This window comes from Saccostrea cucullata, unplaced genomic scaffold (assembly GCF_032062105.1).
Source record: "Saccostrea cucullata isolate Sc308-1 unplaced genomic scaffold, CSIRO_AGI_Scuc_v1 ctg460, whole genome shotgun sequence".
Lineage (NCBI taxonomy): Eukaryota > Metazoa > Mollusca > Bivalvia > Ostreida > Ostreidae > Saccostrea > Saccostrea cuccullata.
Window position 1 is genome coordinate 133,360 of NW_026931468.1, and position 23,417 is coordinate 156,776.

Genomic DNA, 23,417 nt, shown 5'->3' on the forward strand with positions numbered 1-23,417 from the left:
TAGATGACAAGAATAAACAAACACAAACACGTGTTTGTGTAACATTAATAAATACGTTTATGTTCTTATTCGTTTCACTCAAACGAACATAAAACATTTATGAAATAAACACAAACTCGTGAAATAGGATATGAAGCGCTCTGAAAGTGCAGTTTAATTATTTCGAAGATAAAGAAGATTAGAACTGAAACGAATATCCTAAATGCCCAAATTCTTAGTAACTGAAAGTTTTTCAATTTGGTTTTCTTTAACATAACCATCTTTAGAATTTTCCGACCTCCACCGCCCATGCTTTTTAAACAGTCTGTCGCTAACACCTGCGGCGGCTGCGGAGGTAGCGCCACCTGATCTCAGACTGTGGACACCAAATTTACACTTGTCTAAACCAATCTTTTCAAGTGAATCCAATATGATTTCTCTTGCTCTTGTATAAGAAATTGGACGATTATCCGATCTCAGTTTATAAGTTTGGAATTTTTTACAAAATGACAGAGATCTAAACAAGAACAGAGGAGAATGCATGTCAGCATTTGACAATTTTAAAAACTTTTCCAACATATTTACAGGACAGGTATCACAAAATGTTCTAGCAATACAAACTTTATGACCAGTTTTATAAACATCTGTTTTACTTTTAACAATGTTAATTTCTACACAATTAGTCTGTATACAGATATCTGAGTAACGAATGTTAACTATTTCTGAAAATCTCAAAAATCCTGCAAAACCTAATAAGCACATACACAATGTTCTTAAATTGTATAAATTTCCATCCTCTCCAAATGTAGAAACCAGAGTTTTCAAATGTTCAGGCGTTATAGGCTCTTTTTTAATCACTGGTTTTGATGTCTCTCTAACTGCCCCTTCCTTAACAGTTTTTACCAAAGCTGAGTCACAAGGATCTATATAACCTGCTAGGCTATGTGCCCAACTGATGGCATGTATAGCTGAATGTATTGTGCCAGACGATTTACATTGTTTTGCTAAATGTATAATATATAGTGCAACGTTGTTTTCCGAAGCAGGAAGTGATTGAATCCCAGGGTTAAAGCTGCTACACCACTTAAAAAGGTATTAAAAGCGTACCTGTACTGTTTTGCTGTATTTCGGCCTTAGATGTTACACAATATCTGGGTAGTTCAGAAGCAATATAGACGATGATCCTGTAATCCACAATTAATTCCCGTCCATCTGCCCACTTTAAATATATCTGAAAAATGTGTTTTTTAAAGCAAAAAATTAGCATCTTCTAACTTTAACATATTATATGGTGTATCAGGACCTTCATCATCTGCAATACACCCTCTCTGATGTACCAGGACCACTTGTCATCTGCAATACATCATCTATACATTTGCCCAGCTCGGCAAAAATCTTTGTTTAAAGTGTACCAGGGCCTAAACCATCTGCAATACACCATCATAAACTACAAATTTGTAGCGTCTAAACGTACCACAAGTATTCCAGAGCCAAAATATATAGAACCAAATAGACAGTTCTTGTTCTTGACTGATTATCTCACTTGTATCTTTAAACAGTAACACATCTTTCACATACGCCTTATAAGACAGTTCTAAATCGAATAACATTGGCCAAAAAACAGCTGAGGGCCAGTTAGGTACAATCAAAATACCATATGCTTTGCAATCTAATAGATGTTTTATATAGAAACTATCAAATGAATGGGAACAAAAGTTGTTTTACCCAATTCTGTGTAAAACACAATGACTCAGGATTCCAAAATTTTGAGTTGTATCTAACAAGTTTACGATTGTTAAAAATTTCTACAGAGAAAGGACCAAACATAGAACTAATAAATTCAAAAAATTCATTAGTAACTTCCCAATCATCGTGATCAATAATTTTACTAAAAAAAAATCTGCCTTTTCATTTTCTGATCTCGGAACCCATTGAACATCAAGGGAAATTTTGTTTTCGGCACACATTTTGAAAATATTATATGCTAAAACTTGTAAGTGATGCTTCATGCTACCAGAGTGTACTATTTTCGCACAACTTTGATTATCTGTAAACCACTTTACTGTCATATTTTGTAGTTCTTTCTTAAAAGAAGCCAGCGCCAATTCTATGGCCTTCAACTCTCTCCATGTAGAACTCATAGTTTTATGTTCTTTCCACATCAAATGGAACATAGAATTAACTTCAACAGTATATGCACTAGATGCTGAATTACTTGCATCTGAATAAATGATTACGTTTTTTCTTTTAACAGAATGTAAAAATCTTGTACTGTCACAACGCATACATTCTACCCAAAATTTTATCAAACATTCTTTATGAAAAAAAATCCCATGATTCTTTCAAAGCAATTTCCATAGAAGAAAACCTTGTCATAATATTGCAAATGTTACCCATTACTGGAGTCATAGAAATGATCTTCCCCACTAATAAGACTGCACGAAATAGAGCCTTCGAATGGCTTTCCCTATACAGAATTTCTTTCACGGTCAGTAATAGCCCGTGCTATGAATATTAATGTCACCTGACTAGGTGACCATTCTAACAGCCAATAGATGACAAGAATAAACAAACACAAACACGTGTTTGTGTAACATTAATAAATACGTATAATGCATAAAACAGACGATTCCATGTTTGCGCAGCCAATGCATGCTGCAGGTGTTGTGCAAGCAAAGGTTAATTCTAAACTTTCGGATGACAATCCCTTGATATAAACTATGTTTCAACACCATGGATATAACGAAAACGATGCCTTGATTCATAATTTGTGAAACAAGAGGTTAAAAAAACGTTGGGTCATGCCAGTGCGGGATTTGAGTGTGAGTTTCAACTTGATATTTAAGAGGTTATATGACTTTGTTGTGTACATTAATACCGTAATGGAGAGAGAGCTAAACAGTAGGTGCGAAATAAATTTTAACAAATGCGTAGTAGGTGCAAAAATATAGTTATAACAGGTTAAATCGAGATTCCACTGACTCTTACCCCTACATCTTATATTGTGTCTCCCCTGGAGATGATTTATTCTGTAAAAATCAACCCAATTATGCATAAAATGTATCATAATTCACCATATAAACCTCAAGTTCTCTTGGGTTCTTTAGAGTTGTCTAGGGTTCTCTGTTTAGTGGGTCCGGTCTCCCCTGCACAAGTCACAATATAAAAAGCAGGAGTCAGAGGAATCTCGGATTAGAAGATAGTGTAAACTATTTAGTATAGCTGCAGAACCTTAGCTCGACTCTGCTTGAGAAAATTTGAACAGATATTGCAGAGAGCTACAGATCCATGCATTGTAAAAACCTTTGATGGGTCTATACAGCTCTCTGCTTTATCTGTTTAAGGGGAGACAAGGAACATGTCACATGACTAAAAAGACACATTACGTCATAATCGGTTATGATATACATGTTAAACGTTGTTAAAATCAACAGTTATTGTGTAATTTTATTCTAAATTCTAAAATTGTTTTTAAAACATTTAATTTTAGAAATTATTATTAATGAAAATTTTAAAGATCTTGCCATCATTTAGATATTGTGAGTTTCCACACATTTGCATTTTATGCATGTTTATAATTTGAATTACAGTGCAGGCATGTCATATATTTATTTCATAATAAACAGGTTATCATCCTAAAGCAGATTTTTTTAATTAATATTTTTTCGTGTCTAGTAACAGATATTCACTCTATTTAGATAATTTTGAATGTTTATGTTTTCGTGTGACGTCACAATTAATTTCCCGCACTCGGAAAATGCAAACGTGACGCGTTTTTATCATGCTTACGCCTAATTCAACGATGTCCTGTGCGATATTGAGGTAAGCTTCACCCTGTGATATTTATGCAGTAAATAATTACGATGGAGGGCTGACTTTAAATCGTAAATTTAGAAATATTTATTGACAGAATTTTTTCCAAATGAGTTTTTTGGACTGGAGCCAAATATTATATGAAATTAAAACAATAGGGTGTTATCTATCATATTTAGCGTAAAAAAGCTGGAATGGGCCTGTAAACATGAAGTATCTAAACTCCATACAAACTCTAAATAGGGCGGGTGACCACACGAAATCATGGCGTTTTAAAATGTTAAGTACATAATAAATTAGTACGAAAAAAATTCATTAATGTTTTTTTTAAAATCCTGTTCCTCCTTAAGGAGTATGAACATGTTCTACTGACAATCTGCATGGGAGTTTATTTGCATTTAATCATGTTTATAAAAAAATTATTGATTTTTTTTTATTTGTACACAGGGACAGACTAATTTTGCGTGTAACTTTGATCAGAACAATTTCTGCCAATGGACCAATGTTAAGAGAAGTTGTTAAAGAAGGGGTCAACAGCAACAACTGGAAGTGACCAATGCGTAATTGATGTGCTTTACTTTAAAATCTCATATTTTTGGGAGGGGGGATTTTTTGAGGTTTGAGAAAAAAATTATTTACATTGATACTTGGTAAGAGAAGGTGGAAATAATCATAAATTTTACATGTGAGGTGGTCTCTTCCTTAATACCTCGAAAACAGCAATAATTAAACCCCAATGAAAAATGAGTGATTTCACAGTAAATTTTGCAGTTTTAATTTTAATGTTGATTGAATTTTTTTTTTGAAGCAATCAAAATATTTCAAAATGAATTTCGTGTACATTCCACTGTAAACTTAATTGACAATATGTCTGATATTACAGGAATAAATGTTGTAGCAGCAAATGCCTATCAGAAAATATTGTCATACATACATTTATGAATCAAGGTGTCACAATATGTCACTTCATTCTGGGCTATGTTTACAGCAGATTAAGGATTTCTGCATCAGGAAAAATTCATTGCATATTAAAACTGATTCCTTGTAGAAGGGTACTACATATACTTGGAGTCAAGCTCAGGCCGGCAAGGATCAAAGGCTCAACTTCAGAGCCCCAGTCTGAGTCTGAACAGGGGTCAGACTAAATGCCTAAGCCTCTGGTATCACATGTATGGACCAAATGTCGGGTACCTGAATGTTTACTACAAGCGGAATGGCAATCTCAGGACCCCAATCTGGAGAAGGAATGGCAACAATGGTCCCCAGTGGAAGCATGCACTCATTAACATTAGAGTCAACAATAATAACAGAAATGGAAAGGTTTGTGAAAAATGTGCTTTCCATGCAATAAATATTTGAAATTTATGCCTATTCCTTTATTGTAATACGTAGATCACTTAATTTTTGTGACACCTTATATTCGCAATTAGTCACTGACTCTTGATAAGCAAGACAAAATTTTCACGAATTGTGGTTATTGCTCTATATAATCTAAAGGAATAATATTAAATGTGAGAATTAAATTTTTGCGAGTGATTTACAGTATTTTAATAGGCATATTTAGAACTACAGTTGTTATACAAGACTGAAGCATTTTTTTTTGGTTCTTGCAGATTGTTATTGAGGCAACAAGAGGAAATGGTGGGAGGGGTGACATTAGTGTTGATGACATTCAAGTCACAGATGGTCCCTGTAGCCAACAAGGTCTGTGACTGAAATAGAATGAACTATTTGACAACCAATTCTGATGATTTCATTGTACTTAGCTCTAACTCAGTAATGTAAAAATTAACTAAGAGAAAGGTTAAGAAAAGAACTGATGCAATTTTGTATGCAACACTTTGTGATATTCTACAGTTATAGTCCATGTAATAGCATTTCATACCAGCAGAATAATTTTTAATGAATCAAATTGAATTAAAATTTGTATAGTACATGGGATATTCTTTCATAGCATTGTACATTAAACTAAACACTTTTTTTTTTTTAAAAAAAGGTCAGACAACAGCTACCCCCGGAGGAACCCCCAGTCCTTCATCTGTCACTTGCAACTTTGAGTCGTCCAATCTCTGTGAGTGGAAGAATGACAAAACGGACAACTTTGACTGGGTCTGGAAAAGTGGGTCAACTGCCACGGCCAACACTGGTCCTACCAATGACCACACCACTAACACCGCATCAGGTAATAGATTGTATTTATTCAAAATCACCTCAATATATGAACCTGAACAATGAAAAGATGTAAAGTTTGAGTTTGATGGTTTTAAATGTTAATGATTTGTCCTCCATTGTCAATTTTTAAGGACACTACGTCTACATTGAGGCAAATGGACATCGTCAGGGCACAAAAGCTCGTCTGATTGCACCGTCCTACAGTGGAAGGTACTCCACATGCTTCCAGTTCTATTACAACATGCATGGTCAGAACATAGGTACTCTGAGTGTGTACAAGAAGACCTCTGGGGGGCTGGGAAGTCCTATCTGGAGCTTGAGTGGGGACCAGGGGACAGGATGGCAGTTTGGACAAGTCTCCATACCCAGAGGAACCGCTTACAGTGTAAGTATCCAGTAAAAAAATTCAAAGGAAGTACTCTTTTTCAATGCACATTGCACATAATGAATATCCCTAAGATTTGTTGTGCTGTTTTATTTAGGTTGTGTTTGAGGCAAGTAAAGGATCAGGAAATCAAGGAGATATAGCTGTGGATGATCCCAAGATGTTCACTGGATCTTGTCCAAAAAGAGGTGAGATGTGGTATAGATTAGGGAAAACATTCAGAGACAAGAAAGAAAAGTAATGATGTCAGAACAAAATAACAACTGATTTACCTGTTTTTCTGTTGCAGGTGCATGTAACTTTGAGAAGGACTTTTGTGGGTGGAGCAACAGTGTTACCGACCAGTTTGATTGGATAAGACACAAGGGGTCGACAAGTTCCCAAGGAACAGGGCCCACAAATGACCACACCCTGGGAAGCAGGGGGACTGGTAAGAGTAATTAAATATACTCTGCCTGTGATTTGGTTCCTGTCAATTTTAAATATATATAGACAATCTGGAGTTATAAGAAGGAAACACAGACATGAGGTGTTTGAGCTAGATAAGATTATTTTTAATTTGTACAATGAGATTTTTACCAATTATATTATTCATGTATGTTGTTAATTCTGTGTACAGGATATTACATTTACATCGAGGCCAGTAGTCCCAGGGCACCAGGAGATGCAGCGCAGATCGTCAGTGAAGTGTTCCCTCCCTCACAGCGCACATACTGCATACAGTTTTGGTAAGATATCACACATACAACTGGACTGTAATGGAATGTCCTTAGACCTTAGAACTTATTGTTTATGTTAAATTTTGGTAAACAAAAAATATTCTTCTATAGAAGTTCACCGCTAATTGTCTTGTAAAGAAAGAGGCAACTTATAAGTTTGTTGTAGAGCATATGAAAATGCATTTTGTGATTTATTTTTATCAGGTACAACATGAATGGGAATGCCATTGGTACCCTTACAGTGTACGCTGTTGCTAATGGCATCCAGACCCCACTATGGCAGTTATCTGGACAGCAGTCTGGGCAGTGGAACTTTGGGAGAGTCTCTGTTATGAGTCCCAAGTCTAATTTCAAGGTGAATTGTTATGTCTACTAACACATCAAAAACATTTGACAAAACCAGAGACTAAACAACACTATAGCTTTGAAAAGTTAATAAAATTGAATTTTACCCCTTTTTAGATGATAATTGTGCTGTATTTTATTTTTATTTCAGTTCATCATTGAAGGATTGCGTGGATCAGGAATACAGGGGGACATTGCTTTAGATGATATCAGTGTCACTCAGTCCAGATGTGCAAGTATGCACTATTGCTTTTTAGCTTCTTTTAACTAGTGAAATAAATAATTCAAACTTGAAACAAGCAAGTTCTTAAAACATTTGATGAAATTAAAAACTGAATATATGGATGAATTTTCTGTGATTTAGGACAGCCATCAAATGCTCGACCTGTCTCCCAAACTACCACTACAACACCAATGACCACAACAGTAAGGACAAGTTCAGGCCGAACCACGGCCACAGCCAATCCATCATGTAAGTGTCTAGACCCCCACCCAGCCCCCAAAAAGTGTTTTATGGAGCTGCATGTTTTGCAGACTTATGTTTGGGTAGATCCTTCAAACAGTAAGAATTTTCATGTTACAAGCCTGGAAAATGGAAGATGAATAAATGAGATCTTTGGGATTAATTACCTTCATTGCTGCTTATGTTAAGAATCTCTACAAACAAATCAAGACAGTTAAAAAATTATTTCAAATGGATTGGTGCATACTTCGTTGACATTTTTTTTTTACATCCAACTCTTAAAAAAATTTGTTGAGGTAAACTACAAATATAATCTTCAGTTCCACTGTGCTTTGTTTTTTTCAGCTATATCCTGTACATTTGAGGGAGGTTTCTGTGGATGGACACAGGTGAGGTCCCCCACAGATGATTTTGATTGGACTAGAATGAGAGGTGCAACAAGCTCCACTTTCACAGGACCAAGAGGAGACCACACATCAGGAAGTAAGAACTAAACTTTATAGCAAGCTGACTGAAAAGAATTATATATATGACCATAAACACATCCTGATCAATAATAAAAGATGTCTGAATGTGTTTATTTTTCATTATTGCTTGTATTGATCATAAATGTTTTTATTCTAGAGGGCTTCTACATTTACACTGAGGCATCTAACAGACATGTTAATGAAACGGCTCAGATCAAATCCCCAGCAGTAACGCCTTCTTCCAGTGGAAACACTCGGTGCCTGTCCTTCTGGTATAGTATGTATGGGTCCAGCATTGGAACCTTAAATCTTTACACCCAGACTCAGTCAATACTGGGAACTCCTATCTGGACACGCAAAGGAAATAAGGGCAACCGCTGGAGACAAGCTCGTGTAACTGTTAACGTGGCAGTGCAGTATAATGTAAGTCAATGTATTAATGATTATAGAATTTATTTACTTTTGTGTAAATATTTTAGATTTGTGACTAATTTTGTTATCAGATGTCAAGTTTGGAAATTTGCATATTAAATATTGTTCTCTTGTAGTTTGTATTTGAAGGAAGATTGGGAAATGGAATTAGAGGGGACATTGCTCTAGATGACATATCTCTGACAAATGGTGGATGTTCAGGTAAACTCAGTGGAATTTTCATCTACTTTAAATATTGTAAATCATATTGCAAATGTGACGTTCCTAACTTGAATCTTTCTTGGCTGAACACATGTACAGTGAACCCTCAGATATCCGGACGCCAGATATCCGGATGCTTCAGTATCCAGACGATTTTTCATCGGAACAAAATTTTTAAATGTTATTTTGTCTTGTTTAACTGGTGATTCAGATATCCGGATGCTTCACATATCCGGACAAATTGACTGGGAACCAAAGTGTCCGGATAAATGAGGGTCCACTGTATTTGTAAGGTGCACATCTTCTTCTGTTTGAATTGCTGGCTGTCTGTAAATAGTTTTATTTTTCAATGTGCTACTTCTTTGGCAGTTTTTATCTGATTAAAAAAAAACCAACTTTGATTTCAATAAAAATTGGTACAAATATAGGACACATCAAGATACAATTTTTTAAAAGATTAAACTAAAATTGTATGGAGGGAAACTTTCTCTTGCAAAATTTTAAGTAGAGCCACAGTCTTCTGTTTTGAAGCATTCAAAAACTTTAAAAGAAATTGTTATTCCATTAACTTCATATCATTCTACATGTACCATGAGATTTCCAAATATCTCTTCAATATGAAACAGGACAAACACAGGCCCCTGGAGTGTCCACTACCCCTGCCACCACGGGGGCTGTAAGAACCTGCGGATTTGAATCGAGTAGAATCTGTGGATACAGCCAGGACAGAACTGACAAATTTAACTGGTCATGGAAATCAGGAAGTACATCAACCACAGGAACTGGACCAGCAAACGACCACACCTATGGCACCTCTAGAGGTAGAGAAAAATTAAGGTTTACTGATCATCTTGTAAGGGAGATAACTTTCATTGGAATTATTGGCTTGTATTCCTTTTAATATTTTATTCTTGATTTAAATTTTTCAAGGCATTGAATAGGGAAAATGTTTGCATTTCAATTATGTATTAGATTTTCTGTTGGAAAATTAGTGTTGTTTAAGAAAAAAATCCAATTTGAGAAAGATGAGGAACCTTAAAGTGATTTTTATGCCCCGCCATGAGTATGGCCGGGGTATATAGTGTTTGTCATATCCGTCTTCCGTCCTTCTGTCCTTCCGTCCTTCTGTCTGTCCTGTCTGTCCTTCTGTCACACTTTACGTTTAGCTCTGTTCAAAGCTAAGTTTCAAAGAAACTATCCAAGATATTTTCATCAAACTTCATATGCTGATAGATATTGATGAGAGCTATGCAACTGCATCAACATTTTCTGACCTTGACCTTTCCTTTGACCTTGACCTCACTTATCTTTAATTAGTGTTTCACTCAGTTTTAAAGATACCATTCAAGATATTTTTTTCAATCTTCATATGCTGTTACATATTGATGAGAGCAATTCAACTGCATCAACATTTTTGACATTGACCTTTGATTTGACCTTGACTTCACTTTTATCAAATTGTGTTTAAGTCAATTTTCATTAAAGACATCATTCTAGATATTTTTATCAATCAGTTTCAAACTTCATATGCTGATACATACTGATGTAAGCAATTCAACTGCATCAACAATTTTGACCTTGACCTTTTATTTGACCTTGACCTCACTTTTATCAAATTGTGTTTAAGTAATTTTCATTAAAGACATCATTCTAGATATTTTTATCAAACTTCATATGTTGATACATATTGATGAGAGATATGCAACTGTATCAACATTTTTGACATTGACCTTTACTTTGACCCTGACTTCACTTTCCTTAATTGGTGTCAAACTTCATAAGCTGATAGATATTGAGGTAAGCATTTCAAGTGTATCATAATTTTTTACCTTGACCTTTCGTTTGCCCTTGACCTCACTTTTATCTACTTGTGTTTAAGTCAGTTTTAAAGAAACCATTTATAATATTTTTTCAACTTCATAACCTGATACTTACTGATGAGATCTTTTCAACTGAATCAACAGTTTTTGACCTTGGCATTTCCTTTGACCTTGACCTCACTTTTAATGAAATTAGTGTAAAACTTCATATGCTGATACATACTAAATGTAAGCAATTCAACTGCATCACTATTCAAGATATTCTGATCAAATTTCATATACACTAATACAAATTTTCATGTTGCTTTACTAATATACCCTCGGCGGGGCATTCTTGTCCTATGGACATATTTCTAGTTATACAAGCATTATTTGTAATGTTAGTAAGAACTGAAATTCTTTGGTTGGGGACTTGAACTCTTTTGGCAGCGGGGTCAAGAAATGTAGCTTTTTCTGATTTGAATTCAAATGATTTAAAAAATTTTCATCAGAATGAAACATATTATATGATGTTTCAATGATAAATTAAATGGAGGGAAAATGTAGAACAGTATGGAATGCTTTTATGTGCATTTACAAGGGTTAAAGATGTAAAATAAATATATGTCTTTCTTCAGGTCACTATGTTTACATTGAGACATCAGCCCCTCGCCGTCCTAACGACACAGCCCGCCTCCTATCCCCCAGCTATACAGACCGATCAGACATGTGTGTTCAGTTCTACTACCATATGCTGGGGAATGGAGTGGGAACACTCAATGTCTATGCAAAGGTATGAAGAAGTTGTATTAAAGGAAAATCATTAAGGCCTATAACTACTTGTTTAGAGATTTCTATTTTCTCTTACAGAATTTTATTTCTGTTGTTAGTAAAGTATGTTTTGTTTCTTATGTGCAGGTGGGATCCAGTTTAGGTAGTCCACTATTCACCCTTAAGGGAAATCAAGGAAATAGCTGGACCCAGGGACAGATGAGCGTACCCCAGAGTACAGCTTCCCAAGGATATAAGGTGTCTTAATCATTAAGATGTAGCCTAAATTAGATTATCACTTTAGGGGTAAAATGAATATGTTGTGAAATTTTGGAATGTTAAGGCATTGTCAAAATGACATTGCTTTCTCATTGATGATTATTTGGGTAAAACCGTAAAAGGCATGAAGGTTTTATTGAAATTTTTTGATATAGGTCGTGTTTGAAGGAATAAGGGGAACTAACTACAGAGGAGACATAGCCATTGATGATGTGTCATTCACAAAAGGAACTTGTACTACAGGTATTTATAACTGCAGATTTAAAATCAAGAATACTTGTATGCTTGTAGAATACTGTATAAGCAAAATATTTAGCGAGGATTTAATTTTGCCATTATTAGCATGGGTGTTAAGATTGCTTAAATTGAATATTGCTGAAATATACAGTATTTGAAATAGCTGCTTTTGTGAGCATTTTAAAATCAATAGAATTACATTTCGCTAAAAAAAGAATACCACTTTTTGAGAACCAATCGTTAAATTTGCCTCTCGCTAAAATTTCCACTTGGTGTTCGGGCATCAAAATTTAAGAAGAAAAGGGGAACAACTTACCAGTTTACTGAATAATTTTTTTTAAAAACAAAAATGTCTAGGTAAGAATACCAACAGAATTGATTTATTAAGCTTAAAAAGGGTTATTGACTACTTTTTCTTTACAGGAACCTGTGATTTTGAATCTGATCTATGCAGCTGGAATAACCCAGCGAGTGGTGATGATTTTGATTGGGTCAGAGATCAGGGAGGTACTACGACCACGGGCACAGGACCGACAGCTGACCACACCCTGGGAACTCGACAAGGTCAGGGTCATGCACCACTTCAAGTGGCATTTTAATAATTTTTTTCATTACAGAATATGTACTTTTACTGTACAGGTAATGCTTATTACTAGTGTGTCTCGTGAAAAAACAAAATTGCAAATTTTTTATGAGTGTTTCACTGCAAACATGCCTGCTTTTAAATTTTTGTTGTCTTCTACAGAACTTGATTTTTTTTTCATACAAATTTTTGGTGTAAATATCTAGACACTTTTTGACATACAGGTATTAAATGCTTACAATACTTTAATTTTAGGACATTACATATACATTGAGACTTCCGCCCCACGTCAGCCGGGAGACATTGCCTGGCTAGTCAGTAACACCATGCCTGCTACTACTGCTGGCTGTATCAACTTCTGGTACAACATGAAGGGAGCAGCTATAGACACACTCACCGTGTACCTGAAAATACCAGGTAAACAGTTATTCTGGTCACAGTCAAATAATCACTGGAAATATTGCATTCCAGATACTTGAATAGAAGAAAAAAATCCTTAAGATACATCATTTGTTTTGTTTATACTGTATGATTTGAAACAGTCAAACTAAAATGAATCTTTAGAATTCCTGTTTTTAATAGTTTGACGAATGTAAACAACCCTTTTCAATATAAATATTTTCATATTTGATATGTACACTGTATATTTACATGTATATATCATTTTACTTATAACTTTTTATCATATATCAGGTGGTGGAAATCGGACCCTGTGGGTTCTGCAAGGTAACCAGGGTAATCAGTGGCTAAACGGACAGGCCCCCATCTCATCCACACAGAACTATAAGATTGTATTCGAGGGACGCAGAGGACGGAGTTACACAGGGGACATAGCACTGGATGACATCAGCTTCTCCAACCAAAACTGTGGTTGTAAGGAGGAATTGTTTTCTGTCTATCTTTCTATATTTATGATAGTAAAGTTGTAGTATGATCAGGTTATGTGCTTAACCTAAGATTAAAGAAATATTGTTTATTGCTGTTGCAAATCACTCATAAAGAAAAGCAAGACATGATTGTTTTTGAATGTAAAATTAAGTTCACATTCCTTCCATTAATATTATAATATCATATTTATGCAGCACTGATATCGCAAAGTTATCAATTAATATTTTCAGTGCAACCTTCTAAGGCCAGCCCACCCCAAGTGACAGGAACTACACCCATGACTACAACTGTTGCCCCTAACAATGGACCATTTAACTGTCAATTCACCGCTGGTCTGTGTGGATGGACCCAGAGCACCACGGACGACTTTAACTGGACACGTAACAGAGGACCCACCGTCAGCTCTGGAACTGGACCTCCTAGTGACCACACCGGGGGTCAGTATATCTACTAAGATGTATAATCAATGGAAAATTATAGCTTCTGGCTTTCTTTATAATGTATCCAGCGAAGTTAAAGTTATGATATTTTTCTTCTCAGATGATACTATAGATTCCTGTGTATGTGTGAGGAATTAATAACTTCACAAAAAGCACCACTCACAAAATGAATTTACTTGCTTTTAATTTTTTTGTGCTGGAATCCATCTAAAATCTCTTGATCAACCATCCACTAGGGAATTATTGTTCTCACAATATGGTGTCTAAGAGCCATTTTGCAATATAAGGTACTTGCATAATATAAGGAATCTACAGTATTGTATATAGAAATATGATTTTGGTGCCTAATTGATAAAATTATGATTTTTTTGGTGCTTTTTAGGGGGCTACTACATTTATACTGAGGCTAGCGCCCCAGCTAAGCCAGGACACAAGGCACAGCTTATCAGTCCCAATGTCCAGCCTCCAAGCCAGGGCCAAATGTGTCTCAAATTCTGGTACTACATGTATGGACGAAATGTTGACAACCTGAATGTATATGTACAGGCTGGTCTGGTGATGCCCTCTCAACCAATCTGGAAGAGAAGAGGAACACAGGGCAGACAATGGAATTTAGCCTCCGTGGACATCAATGCCAAGAGTGTCTTTAATGTAAGAATGCTCAGTCAACTGCTGGAACAAAAAAAGGGGGGGGGGGGGTGAGATAAAGAAAAAGTAGATGAAACAGTGTAGAACTGTTATATAGATTAATCTATCTATCTTTAACAATTCTTTTTTGTGTTGCAATGATATAACTTAGAATTATTATACATGTATCAATTCCTTGAATGACTTTTTTATGATAGGTTATTCTAGAGGGCACAAGAGGAGCTGGGTATTTGGGTGATATTGCTGTTGATGACATTTCAATAGCTAATGGAACATGTTCACAAGGTATGATATCTCTAATTTAAATGCTTCTTTTATGTATATACACCACATTTCATACTCTAACCATATGCTGTGGAAATAAAAAGAACTGCTTTAAATCAGCACTGTTTTTTAAGTAGGTATAATCTTTACAGGAACAACTCCCTCCCCCACTACCGGACTCAGCAGCTGCACCTTTGAGGACAATAAATATTGTGGCTTTGTACAGGACACGACAGACAGATTTAACTGGCGGTGGGGCAGTGGTCGGTCCTCCTCCACTAACACAGGGCCCCTCAGTGACCACACCTATAAAACAGCAGCTGGACATTACATGTTCACTCAAGGTTCCTCTCAGCCCCGGGGCCGTAAAGCTCGCCTGATCAGCCCTATCTACCTGGCTAATGCTCAGCCAGTGTGTGTCAAGTTCTGGTACAACATGTACGGGACCGGTGTAGGAACACTCAATGTGTACAAGAAGGCCAGCGGTGTGTTAGGAAGACCTATCTGGCAATTGTCAGGTATTTTTTGCCCATCATTTTCTTTTATGAGATCTTGAAGTCAGTTTATAATGTGACTTAAATTAAAGTTGTAATCCATTATTTTGAAGATGCAAAGAGTTTTATAGAAATAAAGCTAATAATTTTCTAAAAATTTGCATCAGGGTCACAAAGTAGAGACTGGAGGGAAGCTTCTGTAACCATTCCGTCTGGGTCAGCATACAGAGTGGTGTTTGAGGTAGTGAATGGAAACAGACGAGGGGACATTGCTATAGACGACTACTCCGTGACACCTGGATCATGTGGAATCCGAGGAAACTGTAATTTTGACAATGGATTTTGCACCTACACCAATGATCATGCCTATGATACCTTTGACTGGACACTGGGTCATGGGTCCACTGCCAGTACTAATACTGGTCCCACAAACGACCACACCCAGGGAAATTCTAAAGGTACGATCATAATTGTCAGTGGAAAAAATTGAGTCAAATTCAAGTTTCTTTATTTAAAAGCTGGTAGATCCTTTATATAGCTAGAATTGTGGGATTCAGAATTGACTGACAAATCTGGCATTGTAGGTCAGTATCTCTATACAGCAAAACTCGGTTATAATGAAGTCACAGGGACCTATGAAATTACTTCGCTATATCTGTAATTCGTTATAATCGTATAAGAAATTCATTAAATTCATATAGCTGGGGATCCAAAAGGACTTCGCTATATCCGTGTTCATATTAAACGAGATTTGCTATATTGAGGCTTTTAGTCCTACATGAAGACACTCCGCATTGTAAGTATGTTTATGTTATTTTTCAAAGTAAAGTATATCATAGATTATAATTTCTGCTGTAGGTCAATATCTCTATATTGAGGCATCAAGACCCAGGCGCCCAGGAGACAAAGCTACTCTCAACAGCGAGATGCTGAGCTACACTGGCCACCAGTGTATGACATTCTGGTATCACATGCATGGCACTAACATTGGAATGCTAAGAATCTGGATCCTCCCCAATGGAACAGTGAATCCCATTCCATTGTGGGAGCTACAGGGTGAACAAGGAACTCAGTGGAAACAAGGACAGATCGCATTGCCCAAACAGACTGGAACATTTATGGTAAGACAATGAGGAGAAAAATTTTAATCTTTTAAAGTAATTTTATTAAAAACTTATAGAGCAATTTCTTCACTTGAACTAACGATTACATTCTAGATGCTGATTAAGGGAACTGTTGGTAATGGAGTTTTTGGAGACATTGCAATCGATGACATTTCCTTTTCTTCAAATGCTGGATGTTCACGTAAGCAATGTTCAGTAATTTCTTGAGCAGCATTAAATGTAAATTGCCCTTGAAATGTTTTGTAATGCTACATGTAATATCTACCTATTGTATGCTAATGGTAATACACGTGTATATACAGTCATATACACATAAATGAAAACTGCCAGTTGTTCTTCTTGATTTATTTTTAATATGCTGGTTTTTGATTTTTTATGTTTAGGTATGCCAAGCAATGCAGTCCCCACGGTGACTCAGAAACCAACCACAGTGAGCACCACCCAGACTACCAGCACCACACCATCAACCACCACCACCGCTGCCGCCACCACTGCCAAACCTACAGGTATATTGTACATGTATTTCTTGATAATAGATAAAAATAGAAATTATATATTTTTCAGGTCACCCTAGTTATCAAAGATGATGTAGGAAAAAGATATTTTTAAAGCCTTACTTATACTTCTCATCCAAAATTAGGGGGTCACTGGCCATAGGAAACAAAAATTCGAAATTCCTAAACTGCTTGAGGTAAATGTTTTATAAACTTTGGTATTCTCCGCAGGAGGAAACAGCTTTGCCTGTGATTTTACCTACGACTCTTGTGGGTGGACTCAGGACAAATCGGACAATTTTGATTGGACAAGGAAGAATGGAACAACATCGTCAGTTAATACTGGACCAAGTGGAGATCACACAACAGGAAGTAAGAAGCTGTTTTATTTCTCATTTAATTTTTTGGGTCGAAAAGGGTCAGTAAATGTCCCGAATGATTAAATTTATATCTAATCAATCTAAAGGAAAGCTTTTCATCCACAAGATGTCAGAAGGAAGTGTGATAAAAAGTGCTTCTTGATTTAACTTAGGCTTACAATAGGTTGAAACAATATTTGAAGCAAAATAATGATATTGCTTCATGTGTGTACATGTATATACAATATACATAGTCATTGCTTTCTTTTTTATACCCTTTAAATTTCTAAAAAGACACCTGTTGAAAATTAAAATTTGATCCTTACAAATTGATATTTCATTTGACTGCACAATATCTTCTTATTTCCTCAGATTACATATATCATAAGTATTCTTTTTGAAATTTGTAACAATAAAAATTTTATTTCTGATGAACTATTTTTTTTTATTAAACAGAGGGCTATTACTATTACGTGGAGGCCTCCGCCCCTCAGACCGCTGGTATGAAGGCCCGCTTTGTAAGTCCTACCGTCCAGTTGTCCGCAGGAAGTCAAAAGTGTTTCACCTTCTACTACAGCATGTACGGAGATCATGTTGACAATTTGAACATTTATGTGAAAAAGGGGAGTGCACTAGGATCAGCTGTTTGGACCAGAAAGGGTAACCAAGGAAGCCAGTGGAAGCAGGGTCAAGTCACCATTAATGGGCCTGGGCCCCTCAAAGTAAGTTTGATGGAAGAAGATTTTTTTTCTAGAAAAGATAAAAATTGCACCTACACATGTATATGATATGAAAAATAGTGAAGCATAACTTCAAACAAGGCTATTTTGTATTTTTTAATGGAATGATGAAAATTGATGGGTATTTTCAGGTGGTCCTTGAAGGCACGAAAGGCACAGGTTATAGAGGTGACATTGGTATTGACGATGTCAACATAACAACAGGAGCCTGCAGTGGTTTGTGCATTTTGTTCATATTGTTTATATGTGAATTGTACAATTTTATCTGTTGAATATAATTGTTTCAGCAAATAAATAGCAGTGTTTATGAACATTAGTTGCAATTTGAACTATATGTTTGAAATATTTTATCAATGTTTCACAGGTTTCAAATAGAAAATATTTTTATCAATGTGATTGTGATGTAAATGCTTAAGTCCCTGTTATACATGTATATCTAAAGCCCATTATCTTTTTTCATCTTAAGGTTCTCTCATTTTACAATTAAATTTGTACAGGGCAGAATTTAAATACCACAGCCAACCCAAACACCGCAACAACAATTGCCCAGTTGAGCTGTAACTTTGAGTCTCAGTCTATCTGTAACTACCACCAACTGCCCTCAGGGCTTCAGTGGAAGTGGCAGAAAGGTGGCACGCCATCCGCCAACACTGGACCCTCAGCTGACCACACCACAGGGACCGCCACAGGTAAATCATTAATATAACAAAGGGACTGCCATAGGTAAAACATAAATACACCTCACCACAGGGACTGGCACAAGTAAATACTGCACACACCATAGAGCCATAGGTAAAGCATTAAAACAGACCACACCACGGGGACTGACACAGGTTAAATACAATGACCACATACAAAAATATTTCTTTCCTCAATACGTCTCGGTCTTTTTTCTTTTTGAATTTTTTTGATTGGTTTGAAATATAGATTGAGGAGACAAATTAGTTGATCTTGAATTGTAAAACCAACTCATTTGTATGACAGATTATTACATGCTTGTCTATTGATTTGTTATACAGGTCATTACATGTATATTGAGGCCACTGGAGTAAGAAACCAAGTGGCTCAGTTGTATTCCTTACAAGAGACACAAACTGGACCCGCCTGTATAAGCTTCTGGTTCCATATGTATGGACAGAATATTGGAACTCTGAATGTCTACACCAGACAGGGAAATAATGGCAGTCCGGTGTGGAGCCGCCAACGAAATCAGGGCAACAAATGGAACCTGGCTCAAATCTCCATCAACCCCTCAAGTCCATACACAGTAAGAGGATAGAATTTTTTTCATTATTGACTCTTTGTTTTTCTTTGACAGTGTTCTTGTTTTAAAACATCTATGTGTCAGCCTTCATCCTTTAATTTTTGTATAACTAATATATTATTTCCAAAAATATGTCGAAGGTCTGCATTTAAAAGTGTACTGAATCTTATTCTAATTGCACTTTTTTTTAAATTGTGCAATATTTTGATTGTATCAAAACAAGTTTGTTTGCATTTTCAGATTTTATTTTTTTTTCCAGAAAGGTTAACAAAATTTTAAAATGTTTATTTTTTTTGCAGCTGGTGTTTGAAGCAAAGCATGGTACTGGTTACCAAGGAGATATTGCGATTGATGACATTGTAGCCAAACCAGGAAGATGTGGAGACCCAGGTACTGGTCATGTGTAACAACCCACCTTATTAATTTATCAAACATGCAGTGCACAGCACTATGTTCTAATTGAGGACTGTTGTCTTATACCACTTTGTTTTAATTGATGACTCTTGTCTTATTCCACTTTGTTACAGGCGCTTGCAGCTTTGATCAGCGAAATTTCTGCACTTGGCAGAATGTCAGAGGAACGGATGATTTTGATTGGTCGATTCATGGTGGGGGTACACCATCAAGAGGTACTGGGCCCTCCTCAGATCACACCCTCAGGAACAATAAAGGACTATACGCCTACATAGAGACCAGTGCCCCGAGGAGACGAGGGCAGAAGGCTCAGCTGATTAGTGCCTCCCAGGCCCCCACTGGAATCTCCGGCAAGTGCTTCAAGTTCTGGTATCACATGTATGGAAGAACCATGGGAACACTGAACGTGTACTCCTCTAAAAATGTCTCCTCTAACACCTTACTGTGGACTCTCAGTGGAAATCAAGGAAACCGATGGAACTCTGCTCAGTTATCTGTTTCCAGTACCCAGAGCTTCAATGTAAGTCAAACATAATCAGCTGGTCATGCTAGAAATGTTAATTGTAATAACTATATAATTTGGATAAAATATCTCTAAAACAACACTTAAAATAAGTTGTATCCTACTTTTATCTTGGAGATTCTTTAAATGAGTTTGATATTTCAGCTGATCATTGAGGGGATAGTTGGTAGCTCTGTATATGGTGACATAGCTATAGATGATCTGTCTTTCTCTAACGGAGCCTGCGGATTGTCCCCAGCAAAGGCTCGACCAAGTTCTGTCACCACGACAACAATACCCCCCACTACTACTCGGCTTGTCACTGCAACCTCAAGTGAGTCAATGGCATAGAAACTGATAACATTATAAATATTATCCCAACACCTTCAAGTGATTCAATGGCAAAGAACTGTTCCTGATTTAAAGAAGTACTATCACAACAAGCTCAAGTTAATCAAAGAGATATAAACTATAAAGCTGTGATAAACAAGATCACAGCAACTTTGAATTAATGTACATTCATGTTAGCTGGCTTTGAGGCCATTGACTTAAATGAGCTTACTTTTGATCTCAATCTTACTCATCCAATATTCTTTTGTAAAAATGAGCTCTTCTTATTTTTGGCCTTTGAGCATGATATTTTGTTGAAATTTAAGGTTAATTTTGATTTTTTTCAGCTGTGGGAGCTTTCAACTGTAACTTTGAGAGTAACTTGTGTGGTTGGACTCAAGGCAAGGGAAGGGACACTTTTGACTGGACCAGACATAGAGGGGCAACTACGTCAACCAACACTGGCCCCCCAAGAGATCACACCTCGGGAAGTGAGTGTGAAGTGTCTTTTTCTGCTGTGAAACACGATCAGTACAAAATAATTTTCAAAATAATTATATATTTTGTATCTATTGTATGCAAGGTTATTATTGTTCCATGCTATTTTAGCCCTTTCCTGCTTGAAAATGATTTAGCTATGTTTTAAATTTGCCTAAACATAAAGAAATACTTATGTTTTCTTTGAAATCACTTTTCAATTAGCCCTCCTGCGAGGAGGGTGAAAAGGGGCAAAAATAGTGTGGGGGCAAAAAATTTCCCGTGTATAGATATTTAAAGAGCCATCTTTACTTGATATTATGTTAATGTTACTCTGTTTTGCAGGGGGCTACTATGTATACATTGAGGCCTCAGCTCCCCGACGCCCTAATGACACCGCCCAGCTGGTCAGCCCTGCTGTGTCAGCCTCTAGCAACCCCCGCTGTCTCACCTTCTGGTACTTTATGTATGGAGCCCATGTTAACCGGCTGAATGTGTACATACCCGCTGGAGCTAATTTAGGTACACCTATCTGGACTCGGAGAGGAACACAGGGAAATAGCTGGAAGCAGGCCCAAGTCACCATCAACAAAAACAAACAGTTCAATGTGAGTGTTGGTACCAACTGTAGAATTATTTACTCTATATAAAGTAATACAAAACAACTTTACATCATAAAATGATTTACTTATTTGTACATACAAGTAGATTATTTTGTATTTATTCATTTTATTGTAAATATTGGATGACTGTCTTGTAATGTTCTGAATAGTACAAGAATCATTAAATGTTAATGTGGTGATCTATTTCTATGACACAGGTCATCTTTGAGGGTGTACGTGGTACTGGTGTCTTTGGAGACATAGCTGTAGATGACATTTCTCTGGCTTCAGGGGCCTGTGGAGGTCAGTGTACAAGGACTCTAAAACCAGCTGTAAAACTTCAGAACATTTCAATCCAAAAAAAAAACCTGTTTGTCAATTACTCTATCTTGCCATATTCTGATGTACATGTAATATGCTGTTGACGCATATATACCACTCAGTAAACCATATATTTCTTAGTTTTTCAATGCAGACCTGATTTTACTATAGGTTCTACAGCAGCTCCAGGGACCCTGCCTACCAAGTGTACCTTTGAGGATGTCTACATTTGTAACTACATACAGGACCTGACCGATAACTTTAACTGGACCCGCCAGGCTGGATCCACCACTAGCAGTAACACAGGTCCCTCCGCTGACCACACCTATGGTACACCCAACGGTCACTACATGTACATCGAGGCCTCGTCCCCTGTCCGACCCGGTCAGAAGGCCAGACTGTTAACTCCTGTGTATCCCTCAGTCCATCAGGATCAGTGCTTACAGTTCTACTACCACATGTATGGAAGTCAGATAGGCACACTCAATGTTAAGGTAGGAAGTCAGACAATGTAACTATTTAAAAAAAGTTATATATGCACATTCAATATTAAGGTATTATGTCAGACAATTTAAAAAGAAATCTTAAAGGCACTTGTTGAAAGTTGAAGTCGAGCAATAAAAATACACAGAAACCAGAAACAAAAATATTAAATGATTCTATTATATTATGGAAATCTTTTTTTCAGTTGATATTACCTACAAACAATGCTGTGGGAGCAAGCATTTGGACCAAGTCTGGGAATCAAGGAAACAAGTGGAATGTTGCTCAAGTAACTCTGCAGAACATCGCGATAAACACACCCACCTATCAGGTAAAACAAGCCAGACAATTTTACTTAAACCTCTTTTTATGTGTGTTAACATATATTTATACTATATATTTATTTTTAAACAGTTTTTGGACCTGCTTTATGCTATAATTTAAACTTTTTTACCTTTGTGTGTATAAGTACATCTTAATTTATGAAATTTATATTTTGTCGTTTTTAAAAAAAAGAAGATTTTTCGAATTTTAGCATAGTGATGACATTTTTTTGAACAGGTAGCCTTTGAGGGAGTAAGAGGAAGGGGATACCTTAGTGACATCGCTATTGATGATGTTTCCATTGTCAATGGATCGTGTCAAGCCCCAGGTGGGTAGTTTTACAGACGCTTAAATTTTCACGAAAAATTAACCAAAAAAATAATAATATTGAAGTTTTAAAGATTAGTCATAGATTAATATAAATTATAAAATGCATATCTTCAGTCTTTTTGAAGAATTACTGTAAAGTGGTAGCTTAAGTGTAATTAAGAATCATATTTGTTGGAATGTATACCCAGTTTAATTTTTCAAACTACAAAGTTTAAGGATTATACTTTTATGTTCCACATCCCTCTTGAAAGTTATATATTTGAGCATTGCATGA

The 23,417-nt window shown here is 36.2% G+C and overlaps 1 protein-coding gene across 1 annotated transcript in view; it reads left to right on the forward strand.

The window, feature by feature from the left end:
• Nucleotides 1–2,861: 2,861 nt before the first annotated feature.
• The window catches only part of LOC134232674 (MAM and LDL-receptor class A domain-containing protein 2-like), an 81,224-nt gene continuing 60,668 nt past the window's right edge, over nucleotides 2,862–23,417 (forward strand). Inside the window, 43 exon segments of the mRNA XM_062714659.1 lie at nucleotides 2,862–2,880; nucleotides 4,841–5,112; nucleotides 5,406–5,496; nucleotides 5,789–5,974; nucleotides 6,096–6,349; nucleotides 6,447–6,537; nucleotides 6,639–6,779; nucleotides 6,969–7,077; nucleotides 7,273–7,423; nucleotides 7,565–7,649; nucleotides 7,778–7,885; nucleotides 8,222–8,359; nucleotides 8,501–8,766; nucleotides 8,892–8,976; nucleotides 9,603–9,797; nucleotides 11,414–11,568; nucleotides 11,694–11,804; nucleotides 11,981–12,068; nucleotides 12,486–12,626; nucleotides 12,901–13,062; nucleotides 13,339–13,518; nucleotides 13,764–13,970; nucleotides 14,356–14,624; nucleotides 14,819–14,906; nucleotides 15,038–15,403; nucleotides 15,547–15,837; nucleotides 16,238–16,500; nucleotides 16,597–16,684; nucleotides 16,887–17,009; nucleotides 17,229–17,369; nucleotides 17,813–18,078; nucleotides 18,228–18,312; nucleotides 18,594–18,785; nucleotides 19,116–19,363; nucleotides 19,660–19,750; nucleotides 19,888–20,294; nucleotides 20,442–20,610; nucleotides 20,954–21,097; nucleotides 21,429–21,691; nucleotides 21,904–21,988; nucleotides 22,178–22,500; nucleotides 22,695–22,820; nucleotides 23,051–23,141. Of these exon segments, the coding sequence (XP_062570643.1) occupies nucleotides 2,862–2,880; nucleotides 4,841–5,112; nucleotides 5,406–5,496; nucleotides 5,789–5,974; nucleotides 6,096–6,349; nucleotides 6,447–6,537; nucleotides 6,639–6,779; nucleotides 6,969–7,077; nucleotides 7,273–7,423; nucleotides 7,565–7,649; nucleotides 7,778–7,885; nucleotides 8,222–8,359; nucleotides 8,501–8,766; nucleotides 8,892–8,976; nucleotides 9,603–9,797; nucleotides 11,414–11,568; nucleotides 11,694–11,804; nucleotides 11,981–12,068; nucleotides 12,486–12,626; nucleotides 12,901–13,062; nucleotides 13,339–13,518; nucleotides 13,764–13,970; nucleotides 14,356–14,624; nucleotides 14,819–14,906; nucleotides 15,038–15,403; nucleotides 15,547–15,837; nucleotides 16,238–16,500; nucleotides 16,597–16,684; nucleotides 16,887–17,009; nucleotides 17,229–17,369; nucleotides 17,813–18,078; nucleotides 18,228–18,312; nucleotides 18,594–18,785; nucleotides 19,116–19,363; nucleotides 19,660–19,750; nucleotides 19,888–20,294; nucleotides 20,442–20,610; nucleotides 20,954–21,097; nucleotides 21,429–21,691; nucleotides 21,904–21,988; nucleotides 22,178–22,500; nucleotides 22,695–22,820; nucleotides 23,051–23,141 (7,354 nt within the window).